Genomic DNA, 13,237 nt, shown 5'->3' with positions numbered 1-13,237 from the left:
CGCCGCCCTTCAGCCAATAAGAAGGGAGGAAGCGATGACAGACACGGCGGCAGCCAATGGGCGGGCGAGGATGGCAGGCGGCACCTAGTAACGACGCCGGGCCCGCCTTCCGTGGTGAAACTCTCGCTCTGATTGGCGGAGGGGCGGTGCCGGGGTGCAGTGCGCATGCCTGGAAGCGCGGCCGTGAGGGGCCCGGCGGGAGCGGGGCGGCGGGCGGGAGGTGAGCTGAGGGGTCCCCGGGGACTGGGGGGCGTGAGGGCAGCTGAGGGGTCCCCGGGGACTGGGGGGCGTGAGGGCAGCTGAGGGGTCCCCCGGGATTGGGGGGCGTGAGGGCAGCTGAGGGGTCCCCGGGGACTGGGGGGCGTGAGGGCAGCTGAGGGGTCCCCGGGGACTGGGGGGCGTGAGGGCAGCTGAGGGGTCCCCGGGGACTGGGGGCATGAGGGCAGCTGAGGGGTCCCCGGGGACTGGGGGCGTGAGGGCAGCTGAGGGGTCCCCGGGGACTGGGGGGCGTGAGGGCAGCTGAGGGGTCCCCCGGGATTGGGGGCATGAGGGCAGCTGAGGGGTCCCCGGGGACTGGGGGCATGAGGGCAGCTGAGGGGTCCCCGGGGACTGGGGGCGTGAGGGCAGCTGAGGGGTCCCCGGGGACTGGGGGGGTGAGGGCAGCTGAGGGGTCCCCCGGGATTGGGGGCGTGAGGGCAGCTGAGGGGTCCCCGGGGACTGGGGGGCGTGAGGGCAGCTGAGGGGTCCCCCGGGGACTGGGGGGGTGAGGGCAGCTGAGGGGTCCCCGGGGACTGGGGGGCGTGAGGGCAGCTGAGGGGTCCCCCGGGATTGGGGGCGTGAGGGCAGCTGAGGGGTCCCCGGGGACTGGGGGGCGTGAGGGCAGCTGAGGGGTCCCCCGGGATTGTGGGGGGTGAGGGCAGCTGAGGGGGATCCCGGGGATTGGGGGCGTGAGGGCAGCTGAGGGGGATCCCGGGGATTGGTGGCGTGAGGGCAGCTGAGGGGGACCCCGGGGATTGTGGGGGGTGAGGGCAGCTGAGGGGGACCCCGGGGATTGTGGGGGGTGAGGGCAGCTGAGGGGTCCCCGGGGATTGGGGGAGTGTGAGGGTAGCCGAGGGGGATCCCGGGGATGGGGGGGGCGTGAGGGGAGCTGAGGGGTCCCCGGGGACTGGGGGCGTGAGGGCAGCTGAGGGGGATCCCGGGGATTGGGGGGCGTGAGGGCAGCTGAGGGGTCCTCAGGGATTGGGGGCGTGAGGGCAGCTGAGGGGGATCCCGGGGATTGGGGGACGTGAGGGCATCTGAGAGGTCCCCGGGGACTGGGGGCGTGAGGGCAGCTGAGGGGTCCCCGGGGACTGGGGGGCGTGAGGGCAGCTGAGGGGTCCCCGGGGATTGGGGTCGTGAGGGCAGCTGAGGGAGACCCCGGGGATTAGGGGGTTGAGGGCAGCTGAAGGGGACCCCGGAGATTGGGGGGGCGTGAGGGCAGCTGAGGGGGGCCTCGGGGATTGGGGGGCGTGAGGGCAGCTGAAGGGGTCCCCAGGGACTGGGGGATTGAGGGCAGATGAAGGGGACCCCGGGGATTGGGGGGGGTGAGGGCAGCTGAGGGGGGTCGAGGGGTGTGAGGGCAGCACAGGGGGGCCCAGGGAGGGAAGGGGGGTGTTGGAGATCCTGCTGTAGGCTTCCTTTATGGGGTGCTGGGGGTACCCCTCATTAAGAGGGGTGGGTCATGGGTCCTGCCCTGGAGTTCCCTATTGATGGGGAGCTGGGTTAGGAGTGCTATAGGGTGCCCTATTAATGGGGGATAGGGTTAGGAGTGCTATGGGAGGTCCTATTGAGAGAGGGCTGGGTTAGGGGTACCCTATTGATGAGGTGCAGATCTAGGGGTGCTGTGGGGTGCCCTATTGATGGGGGGCTGGATTAGAGGTGCTATAGGATGCCCTATAGATAGAGGGCTGGCTTAGGGGTGCTATAGGATGCCCTATTGATGGGGTCTGGGTTAGGGGTGCTACAGGATGCCCTATTGATGGGGGCTGGCTTAGGGGTGCTATAGGATGCCCTATAGATAGAGGGCTGGGTTAGGGGTGCTATAGGATGCCCTATTGATGGGGTCTGGGTTAGGGGTGCTATAGGATGCCCTATTGATGGGGTCTGGGTTAGGGGTGCTCTAAGATGCCCTATTGATGGGGTCTGGGTTAGGGGTGCTATAGGATGCCCTATTGATGGGGGCTGGCTTAGGGGTGCTATAGGATGCCTTATTGATGGGGGCTGGCTTAGGGGTGCTATAGGATGCCCTATTGATAGGGGCTGGCTTAGGGGTGCTATAGGATGCCCTATTGATGGGGGCTGGCTTAGGGGTGCTATAGGATGCCCTATTGATGGGGGCTGCGTTAGGGGTGCTATAGGATGCCCTATTGATGGGGGCTGGCTTAGGGGTGCTATAGGATGCCCTATTGATGGGGGCTGGGTTAGGGGTGCTACAGGATGCCCTATTGATGGGGTCTGGGTTAGGGGTGCTATAGGATGCCCTATTGATGGGGGCTGGGTTAGGGGTGCTATAGGATGCCCTATTGATGGGGTCTGGGTTAGGGGTGCTATAGGATGCCCTATTGATGGGGGCTGGCTTAGGGGTGCTATAAGATGCCCTATTGATGGGGGCTGGCTTAGGGGTGCTATAGGATGCCCTATTGATGGGGGCTGGGTTAGGGGTGCTATAGGATGCCCTATTGATGGGGGCTGGCTTAGGGGTGCTATAGGATGCCCTATTGATGGGGGCTGGCTTAGGGGTGCTATAGGATGCCCTATTGATGGGGGCTGGGTTAGGGGTGCTCTAAGATGCCCTATTGATGGGGGCTGGGTTAGGGGTGCTACAGGATGCCCTATTGATGGGGGCTGGCTTAGGGGTGCTATAGGATGCCCTATTGATGGGGGCTGGCTTAGGGGTGCTATAGGATGCCCTATAGATAGAGGGCTGGCTTAGGGGTTCTATAGGATGCCCTATTGATGGGGTCTGGGTTAGGGGTGCTATAGGATGCCCTATTGATGGGGGCTGGCTTAGGGGTGCTATAGGATGCCCTATAGATAGAGGGCTGGGTTAGGGGTGCTATAGGATGCCCTATTGATGGGGTCTGGGTTAGGGGTGCTATAGGATGCCCTATTGATGGGGTCTGGGTTAGGGGTGCTCTAAGATGCCCTATTGATGGGGTCTGGGTTAGGGGTGCTATAGGATGCCCTATTGATGGGGGCTGGCTTAGGGGTGCTATAGGATGCCCTATTGATGGGGGCTGGCTTAGGGGTGCTATAGGATGCCCTATTGATGGGAGCTGGCTTAGGGGTTCTATAGGATGCCCTATTGATGGGGGCTGGCTTAGGGGTGCTATAGGATGCCCTATTGATGGGGGCTGGGTTAGGGGTGCTATAGGATGCCCTATTGATGGGGTCTGGGTTAGGGGTGCTATAGGATGCCCTATTGATGGGGGCTGGCTTAGGGGTGCTATAGGATGCACTATTGATGGGGTCTGGGTTAGGGGTGCTATAGGATGCCCTATTGATGGGGGCTGGCTTAGGGGTGCTATAAGATGCCCTATTGATGGGGTCTGGGTTAGGGGTGCTATAGGATGCCCTATTGATGGGGGCTGGCTTAGGGGTGCTATAAGATGCCCTATTGATGGGGTCTGGGTTAGGGGTGCTATAGGATGCCCTATTGATGGGGTCTGGGTTAGGGGTGCTATAGGATGCCCTATTGATGGGGGCTGGGTTAGGGGTGCTATAGGATGCCCTATTGATGGGGTCTGGGTTAGGGGTGCTATAGGATGCCCTATTGATGGGGTCTGGGTTAGGGGTGCTATAGGATGCCCTATTGATGGGGGCTGGCTTAGGGGTGCTATAAGATGCCCTATTGATGGGGGCTGGCTTAGGGGTGCTATAGGATGCCCTATTGATGGGGGGTGGGTTAGGGGTGCTATAGGATGCCCTATTGATGGGGGCTGGCTTAGGGGTGCTATAGGATGCCCTATTGATGGGGTCTGGGTTAGGGGTGCTATAGGATGCCCTATTGATGGGGTCTGGGTTAGGGGTGCTATAGGATGCCCTATTGATGGGGGCTGGCTTAGGGGTGCTATAAGATGCCCTATTGATGGGGGCTGGCTTAGGGGTGCTATAGGATGCCCTATTGATGGGGGCTGGGTTAGGGGTGCTATAGGATGCCCTATTGATGGGGTCTGGGTTAGGGGTGCTATAAGATGCCCTATTGATGGGGGCTGGGTTAGGGGTGCTATAGGATGCCCTATTGATGGGGGCTGGCTTAGGGGTGCTCTAAGATGCCCTATTGATGGGGGCTGGGTTAGGGGTGCTACAGGATGCCCTATTGATGGGGGCTGGCTTAGGGGTGCTATAGGATGCCCTATTGATGGGGGCTGGCTTAGGGGTGCTCTAAGATGCCCTATTGATGGGGGCTGGGTTAGGGGTGCTATAGGATGCCCTATTGATGGGGTCTGGGTTAGGGGTGCTCTAAGATGCCCTATTGATGGGGGCTGGGTTAGGGGTGCTATAGGATGCCCTATTGATGGGGGCTGGCTTAGGGGTGCTATAGGATGCCCTATTGATGGGGGCTGGGTTAGGGGTGCTATAGGATGCCCTATTGATGGGGGCTGGCTTAGGGGTGCTCTAAGATGCCCTATTGATGGGGGCTGGGTTAGGGGTGCTATAGGATGCCCTATTGATGGGGGCTGGGTTAGGGGTGCTATAGGATGCCCTATTGATGGGGGCTGGCTTAGGGGTGCCCTATTGCTACGCGCCTATTGCTGCGCGCCACCCTCCGCTCGCCCTGCACCCCCCTGCGCCTGCTCTGCCGCGACTTCCACGCCGAGGAGCTCTCCGTCTCCACCGTCGTCTCCCTGCTGGACTCCCTGGAGCCTGCCGCCGTCTGCAGAGTTGTTTCACGCTTCAACAACCTGGGGCTGGCGGGGCTGTGCGCAGTGCTGCCTCACCTCAGCCGCTTCCCCGCGCTGCGCAGCCTCAAGCTGCCCTACAGCAACGTGGACGTGCGCCGCACGGCCCCCGGGCACGGACGCCGGCATCCGCTGCTTGGCCGCTCACCTCCGGGCCCTGCCTGCCCTCAAGGAACTCGATTTGTACTCCTCCAGGCTTTCTGGGAGACTCAGGCAGCTCCTGGGGTAAGCTGCCCGCTGGGGGAGGGACTCCAAAACCTTCACACGCTGCAGCGGGAGGGAATGTGTGTGTGTGTGGGGGGTGGGTGGCATTGGGGCATCACCCACACCCTGTGGGGGCAGATTTAAGAGGGGCTGGAGTCCAACAGTAGCTCTGCACTACCTCAGGGGTTGGTCTCAGGGGGTTTTGGGGAGAGGGTTTGGAAGGTTTGGCATTTGCCCCGTGGGCAAAGATTTAAGAGGGGATGGAGTCCCACAGCAGCTCTGCCTCAGCTCAGGGGAGGCATAAAAGAGGGGTTTGGGGTGCCTGAAGATGTTTTGGGCAGCCTCAGGGTGTTTTGGGGTTGGGGTTTGGCATTGGGGAACTGTCTACACCCTGTGGGCAAAGATTTAAGAGGGGATGGAGTCCCACAGCAGCTCTGCCTTGGCTCAGGGGGTTTTAGGGGAGTTGCCCAGTTTGGCACTGTGCAACTGTCTACACTTATGAGGAGATGGAGTCCCAGAGCAGCTCTGCCTCAGCTCAGGGGGCTGGTCTCAGGAGGTTTGGGGATACCTCACGGGGGTTGGGGGAGACTTTGGGGGAGCTGAGGGATTTTGGGGGATCCTGGGGGTGGAATTTGGGCAGCCTCAGGGTTTTAGGGGTCTGTGGCTGGTTTGGGGAGGGCCTCAGGGGATTTGGAGGTGGGGGAGCCTCGTGGTGGTTTGGGGGTGCTTTGGGGGTTCCCCACTCTGCCACCCCATCCTGTCCTCCCAGCGAGCTGCAGACTCCCCTGGAGAGTCTGGCGCTGGCCTTCTGCTGCCTGCTCCCCTCCGACCTCATCTTCCTGTCCTCGAGCCTCCACGCACCCTCCCTGCTCCAGCTGGACCTGAGCGGCCACAACCTCACGTCCCCCAGCCTCCTGCAACCCTTGCGGACGCTGCTGGAAGCCGCTTCGTGCTCGCTGCTGCAGCTGGAGCTGCTGGAGTGTCAGCTGGGGGACGCGGAGCTGGAGCTGCTGCTGCCGCCGCTGCGCCGCTGCCGCCGCCTGCGCTGCCTCGGTCTCCTCGGCACCCCCCTGAGCGCGGCGGCGCTGGGCGGCCTGGCCCGGCCCTGCGCGGCCCTGCCCGACCTGCGCCTCGTGGGCTACTCGCAGCCGCCGCGGGGCTCCGGCCACCACACCCCCACGCAGGGGGAGGAGGGTTTCCCGGCGGAGCTGTGCCGGCTGCTGGCGAGCGCGGGTAGAGCAGACGCCGTGTGGACGACCAGCCTCCAGCGCTACGGAGCCATCGACTACTTCAGCTTGTAGCATCCCCCCCCCAGGGAAGCTTCACCTCGGGGCGCTGTGCCGGGCTCTGGGCTGTGCCACTCGGTTATGGTGAGTTCATTAAAGCCAACCCCACCTTGCCCGATTAACCCAAGTCCTCCTGGGATGCTTGGCAGGAGGAAGTGGCAGAGCTCAGCGGAGGGGATGGAGCTCTTCTGCTTTTAATGGACCAAGGAGAGAGCTGGCTGCTGTTCTGGCACACAGGGCACTGACCAGAGAATCATTACAGATGGAAAAGCCCTTTGAGCTGCTGGAGTCCAACCCTGACCCCACAGTGCCACAGGCACCACTGAGCCACGGCCCTCAAGCACCTCAGCCCCACGGCTCTGGGACCCCTCCAGGGCTGGGCACTCCCCCAGCTCCCTGGGCAGCCTGGCACAGGGGCTGACACCCCTCTCAGGGAAACAGTTCTGCCTCAGCTCCAGCCTCAACCTCCCCTGCGGCACCCTGAGCCCCTTTCCTCTTGGCCTGTAGCTTTTAACTTGGGAGCAGAGACCGACCCTCTCAGCCACAGCCAGGGAGTCAGAGTGATCAGGTCTCCTCTGAGCCTCCTTCTCTGCAGACTGAACCTTTGCCTCAGGTACCCTCATTTAGCCCAGAGCTTCCCAGTGCATCTTCTCTCCCTGCAGCCCCTCAGTGTCCCTGTGGCAGTGAGTGAGGGGCCCAGCACTGAGCACAGCCCTGGAGCTGCAGCCTCCCCAGGGCCCAGCACAGGGGACAATCGCTGCCCTGGGGCTGCTGCCACCCCACTGCTCAGCCCAGCCAGGCTGCCACTGGCCTTCTTGCCCCCTTGGGCACGCTGCTGGCTCCTTGCCCTCGGGCAACCTCAGCCCATGGCCACATCCCTCTGAAGAACTTCCCTTCCCTCTACACACCAGCCAACATCACCACAGTGGCACCCACAGTGTGGCAGCAACACTGTCAGCGTGGCAGCACCCGTGGGGACACCCACACTGTGGCAGTAGCACCGTGTCACCCACCACAGCTGCACCAACCTCACCATAGCAGCACCAACCTCTCCACAGCTGCACCCACACTGCTGCAGTGGCACCCATCACCTCTAGGCTCATTTCAATTGCCAGAGACCTTTAATATCACAGTGGGGGGACCCACACACAACACCCACATCCCTGGCACCGGCAACGCTCACCTCACCACAGCATCAGCCACACGGTGTGGCTGAGCACCAGCTCTGCCTCCTCCTCCTCCTCCTCGCCCGGGGCCATGCAATGCCCCTTCCCACCCCCTCCAAGCCTCACCCCCGCCCCGCGGCCCCGCCGCTCTCCGCCTCCCCCGCCCCTTCCCCTCCCCGCAGCAGCTCCACCAGCTCCGCCGTGAGCCGATACCTCTTCCCCTCCCACCAAAAGTGAGTCGGGGGCTGCTCCGGCCCCTGCTCGTACTCCAAGCGGGACCCCCACTCCAGAGCCAGCGCCGAGCGCACCGGCCCCGCGCCCCCCCGCCCGGCCCGGCGCCGGGTGGTACAAGCGCCCGTTCTCCGGCAGCATCACCAGCGCCTCGGGCCGGAACGGCACGGCCAGCCGCTCCCCGCCGCCGCAGAACGACAGCACGGCCCGGCGGGAGGAGGAGGAGGCTGAGGAGGAGGCGTCCGGGGGCAGGAGGCGGGTGAAGACGATGGGTCTGTGCTCGCAGCGCAGGAGGTTGCGCTCCGCGCCGCAGCGGGACACGAACGGGAATTCGCGCTCGTAGCGGCCGCTGCGGTTCCGCTCCAGCCGCGTGAAGAAGAACGTGAGGAAGGTCACGTCTGCCGGGATGGACCCTCATTAACCCGCGCCTCTCCTTAATTAACAGCCCCCCCTTTTAATTAAGCCGCATCGCCGCTCGTGGTTAGCCCGCTGGGAACGGCCGCTGCGGGGCTGCGAAGGGAGGGTGAGGAAGAAGAGGAGGAGGAAGGCAACGTCTGCTGGGATAAACCATCATTAACCCCTTCCCACAATTAACTCCGTGTGCTCCTAATTAACCTCCAACCCTCCTAATTAACCTCCAGCCCCCCTAACTAACCCCCAGTGTCCCCATGATTAACCCACTTGGAACAACTGCGGTTCTAAGGGAGGGTGAGGAAGAAGATGAGGAGGAGGAAGGCAACGTCTGCTGGGATAAACCATCATTAACCCCTTCCCTGAATTAACTCCCTGTGCTCCTAATTAACCTCCAATCCCCCTAATTAACCTCCAACGCCCCTAACTAACCCCCAGTCCCCCCATGGTTAACCCCCTCAAAACAACCACTGCGATTCTAAGGGAGGGTGAGGAAGAAGAAGATGAGAAAGGCAACGTCTGCTGGGATAACCCCTTCCCACAATTAACCCCCAGTGCTCTTAATTAACCCCAACCCTCCTAATTAACCTCCAACCCTCAGTCCTCTCATGATTAAACCTGCTCAGAACAACCACTGCTAAAGGAGTGAGGAAGAGGAAGGTGATACCTGCCAGGATGGACCCTAAGTAACCCCACTAATCAACCCCTAAACCTCCTAATTAACTTCCACCCTCCTAATTAACCCCAACCCTCCTAACTAACCCCCAATTCTCCATAATGAACCCTCCCATAGAGGCTGCCAGGGTTCAGCTCCAGGTGAGTGAGGAAGGCAACGTTAATTAATCTCACACCCTCGTTAATTAACCCTCCCCTAATTAACACCGGAGAAAGGGGGGTGTTCCTTAATGGGAAAGCGATTTGAAGGGGCTGAGGGAGGTTGGGGGGGGGGGGGGGGGGGGGGGGGGTGAGTAGGGATCAGTGTTACCAAGTGCCTGGGAGCAATTAAGGGCAGGAAGTGGTTAATTAAGGTGGTGATTAATATGCAAATTAGGTTGAGAGGAGGATGTTTTGGCACCTACGAAGGCCATGAAGGGGATGAGAGTATCTTCTCCCCACTCCACAGCCCCCCCAATACAGATGAGACCCCAAATAAAGATGAGTCTCTAATTAAAGACCCTAATTAAGGCTAAAACGCTACTGAATGGTGATGGGGAGGAGGGATTTTGGGGTGATTTGGTTTTTTGGAGGGGTTCTGAGGAGATTTGGGGGGGTTGGGGGGATTTTGATTGCTTTTGGAGAGAGTTGGAGGGGATTTGGTGTTTTTTGGGGGGGATTTGGGGGCTTTGGGGATTTTCGGGGGATTTATTTTGGGGGGGCTGGAGAGGATTTGGGGGTTTCTGGGGGGCTTTTGTGTTTTTTGGGGTGATTTGAGGGGATTTGGAGACTTTGGGGATTGTTTGGGGGGATATTTTGGGGGGTTTGGGTGGATTTTGACATTTTTGGGGGGGTTGGAGAGAATTTGGAGGCTTTTTGGGGGGGATTTGGGAGGTTTTGGGATGCTCTGGGGGGATTTGAGGGGGATTGTTGGGATTTGGGGGCTTTTGAGGTCGGGGGGAGTTGGGGTTTGGTTTTTTGGGGGGATTTGGGAGGCTTATTTGTGGGGGTTTTAGGGTGGGATTTGGGTCTTTGGAAGGGGTCAGAGAGGATCTGGGGGATAATTTTGGGAGGATTTTGGTTTTTGGGGGCATTTTGAGGGGTCATTTTTGAGGGGGAGGATTTGGGGGGCTTTTGGGGGGATCCCAGTACCTTTGAAGCAAGTGATGAAGTTCTTCACTTTGGTGTCATCCAGGAAAAGCTGCAGAAAAAAAGGGGAAAAGCCTCAAAATCCCAAAGCAGGTGCAAGGGCCAAATGGGATCTGGCTGGGATCCATCCAGGGGCCATCTGGGATCCATCCAGGGGCCATCCAGGCTCTGCCCTGGGTCCATTTACAGTCTTTTCATGGGGGTTTTGTCCAGGATCCGTTTTGTCTCTGGGCTGGGATCCATCCAGGTTGTGTCCTGGGTCCATTTAGAGCCTTTTGGGGAGGGGGGGGTTTGTCTGGGATCCATCCAGGCTCTGCCCTGGGTCCATTTAGGGTCTTTTGGGGGGGCGGGGGTTGTGCAGGATCTGTTTTGTCTCTGGGCTGGGATCCATCCAGGTTGTGTCCTGGGTCCATTTAGGGTCTTTTTGGGGGGGCGGGGGTTGTGCAGGATCTGTTTTGTCTCTGGGCTGGGATCCATCCAGGTTGTGTCCTGGGTCCATTTAGGGTCTTTTTGGGGGGGGGTTGTCCAGGATCTGTTTTGTCTCTGGGCTGGGATCCATCCAGGCTGTATCCTGGGTCTATTCAGAGCCTTTTGGGGAGGGGGAGGTTGCCTGGGATCCATTTGGGATCCATCCAGCCTCTGCTCTGGGTCCATTTAGGTCTTTTTGGGGGAGACTGTCCAGGATCTGTTTGGGTTCTGTGCTGGGATCCGGTTGGGATCCATCCGGCATCCATCCAGCCTCTGTCCTGGGTCCGTTGAGGTCTTTTTTTTGGGGGGTTCTGCCCAGGATCCATTGGGGATCCTCTCGGATCCTTACAGACACCCCTTTAACCCTATAGACACCCACATATATCCCTAGAGACATCCCATAACCCTACTGACACTCATACAGACACCCCCTTAACCCTATAGACACCCACATATATCCCTACAGACACCCCCATAACCCTACTGACACTCCTACGTACCCCTAGAGACACTCCCATAACCTTACAGACACCCCCTTAACCCTATAGACACCCCCATAGATCCCTATAGGCATCCCCCATAACCATATAGGCACCCACATATATCCCTATAGACACCCCCATAACCCTACTGACACACACACACGTATCCCTATAGACACACACATGACCATACAGACACCCCCATAACTCTGTAGGCACCCACATATATCCCTATAGGCATCCCCGAAGCCTATAGACACCATATATATCCCCCCATAGCCTTCTCATAGCCCCTATAGCCTCCTCATAGCCCCCCATAGCCTTCTCATAGTCCCTATAGCCCCTTCATAGCCCCCCATAGCCTTCTCATAGTCCCTATAGCCCCTTCATAGCCCCCCACAGCCTTCTCATAGTCCCTATAGCCCCTTCATAGCCCCCCATAGCCCCTATAGCCCCCTCATAGCCCCCCATAGTCTCTTCATAGCCCCTATAAACCCCTCATAGCTCCCATAGCCCCCATAGCATCCTCATAGCCCCTATAGCCCCTTATAGCCCATATAGCCCCCCATAGCCCATATAGCCCCTTCATATCCCCTATAACCCCTTCATAGCCCCTATAGCCCCCCATAGCCTCCTTATAGCCCATATAGCCCCCCATAGCCTCCTCATATCCCCCTCATAGCCCCCCATAGACCCTTCATAGCCCCCCATAGCCTCCTCATAGCCCCCATAGTATCTTGGTAGCCCCCCATAGCCTCAGCATAGCCCCTACAGCCCCCCATAGCCCCCTTATAGCCCATATAGCCCCCCATAGCCCCCCACTGACGGGCTCCAGAGGGAACGAGCAGCACCAGCCAGACGCTTTTTATTCACACGCCGTGGGGGGAGGGGCGGGGGGGTGGTGCCTCTGGACCCCTCCCCCCAATCTGGATCCCCCCCCCCCCCCCCACGCCCCCGGCCCACGCGCGGGGAGGGTCCCACAGCCGCGGGGGGGGGGGACTCGGGGAGATGCTCGGAGTCGGCTTCATAATAAATAAAAGGCTGAAACGGAAAAAAAGGGGGAAAAAGGGGAAAAAGGGGGAAAAGAGAGAGGGGAAATACAAAAGCTGAGGGAGGGAAAGGGTTAAATGGGAACAGAGGAAGTGGGGACCCCTCCCGGCCCTGGGGGACCCCCCCACACACCGGTGTCACCCCCCACTCTCCCCCTGTGCCCCCTCCCCCCCACGCCTGGCAGTGAGCAGAGCTGGGAGGTAGCGCTGGGGGTCCCCCCACCCCGGGACCCCCCTCACCCTGTGACATCCACCTCGGGGACCCCCTGCGCCTTGGGGACCCCCCCCCACCTCGGTGACCCACCTTGAGGACCTCCCCTCCCCCTGGGGACACCCATCTTGGGGATCCCCTCTCACCCTGGGGGACCCTCCCTCCCTACTTTGGGGACACCCCCACCTTAGTGACACCCACCTTGGGGACCCCCCCCACCTCAAGGACTCCCACTTTGGGGACGCCTCCCTTCACTTTGGGGACCCCTCACCTTAAGGACACCCTCCCATTCAGTGACCCCCCCCCCCCCCTTCCACCTTGGAGACATCCCCCTCAACTTTGGGGACCCCTCCCACCTTAAGAACTCCCACTTTGGGGACCCCTCCCCTGGGGACACCCACCACTTTGGGGACCCCCTTCCTTGTGACACCCACCTTGAAGACCCTCCACTTTGGGGACCCCCCCCCTTCCCCTCCATGGCCGCCCCAACCCCGAGGAGAAATCAGCATCTGGGTTGATAATTAGGGGCTTCTAATTAATAACTCTCTTTATATATCTCTGGACTCTGATGGGTGTCCTGTCCCACCCCACCCCCTCCCCACCCATGGGTGCTCCTGGGGTGCCCCCTCCCCTGTGGGTGCCCCCCACCCTCACCGTCCCATGTCACCCGAAGGCACTTGGGAAAAGCATTTTTCTTCTCCTCTCACCATTCCCGTGTCCCCACACCATCCCCTTCTCCCCTCACCATCCTCTTCTCCCCTCACCATCCTCTTCTCCCCTCACCCCCCCCCGTCCCCTCACCAGCCCCATGTCCCCTCAATATCCCCTTCTCCCCTCACCACCCCCGTGTCCCCTAACCATCCCGTTCTCCCCTCACCATCCCCTTATCCTCTCACCATACCGGTGTCGCCTCACCATCCCCTTCTACCCTCACCACCCCCGTGTCCCCTCACAATCCCATTCTCCCCTCAACATCCCCGTGTCCC

General features: G+C 60.6%; 2 protein-coding genes across 2 annotated transcripts in view; one reads left to right on the top strand and one right to left on the bottom strand.

Moving 5' to 3' along the window:
* Nucleotides 1–6,552, top strand: part of LOC133625681 (leucine-rich repeat-containing protein 14-like) — a 49,563-nt gene extending 43,011 nt beyond the window's left edge. Inside the window, 3 exon segments of the mRNA XM_061998849.1 lie at nucleotides 4,767–5,048; nucleotides 5,050–5,165; nucleotides 5,914–6,552. Coding sequence (XP_061854833.1) covers nucleotides 4,767–5,048; nucleotides 5,050–5,165; nucleotides 5,914–6,445 — 930 coding nt within the window. The 3' untranslated portion in view covers nucleotides 6,446–6,552.
* On the bottom strand, nucleotides 6,549–12,913 carry LOC133625680 (UPF0598 protein C8orf82 homolog). Its single transcript, XM_061998848.1, is given in 6 exon segments — nucleotides 6,549–6,571; nucleotides 7,479–7,549; nucleotides 7,777–7,919; nucleotides 7,921–8,225; nucleotides 10,045–10,091; nucleotides 12,906–12,913. Coding segments are annotated over 6 exon segments (597 nt in total).
* Nucleotides 12,914–13,237: the final 324 nt, after the last annotated feature.

The sequence above is a fragment of the Colius striatus genome, chromosome 6, assembly GCF_028858725.1.
Source record: "Colius striatus isolate bColStr4 chromosome 6, bColStr4.1.hap1, whole genome shotgun sequence".
Lineage (NCBI taxonomy): Eukaryota > Metazoa > Chordata > Aves > Coliiformes > Coliidae > Colius > Colius striatus.
Note: the sequence above shows the minus strand (reverse complement) of the source record. Positions and strands in the feature narration are given on the sequence as shown.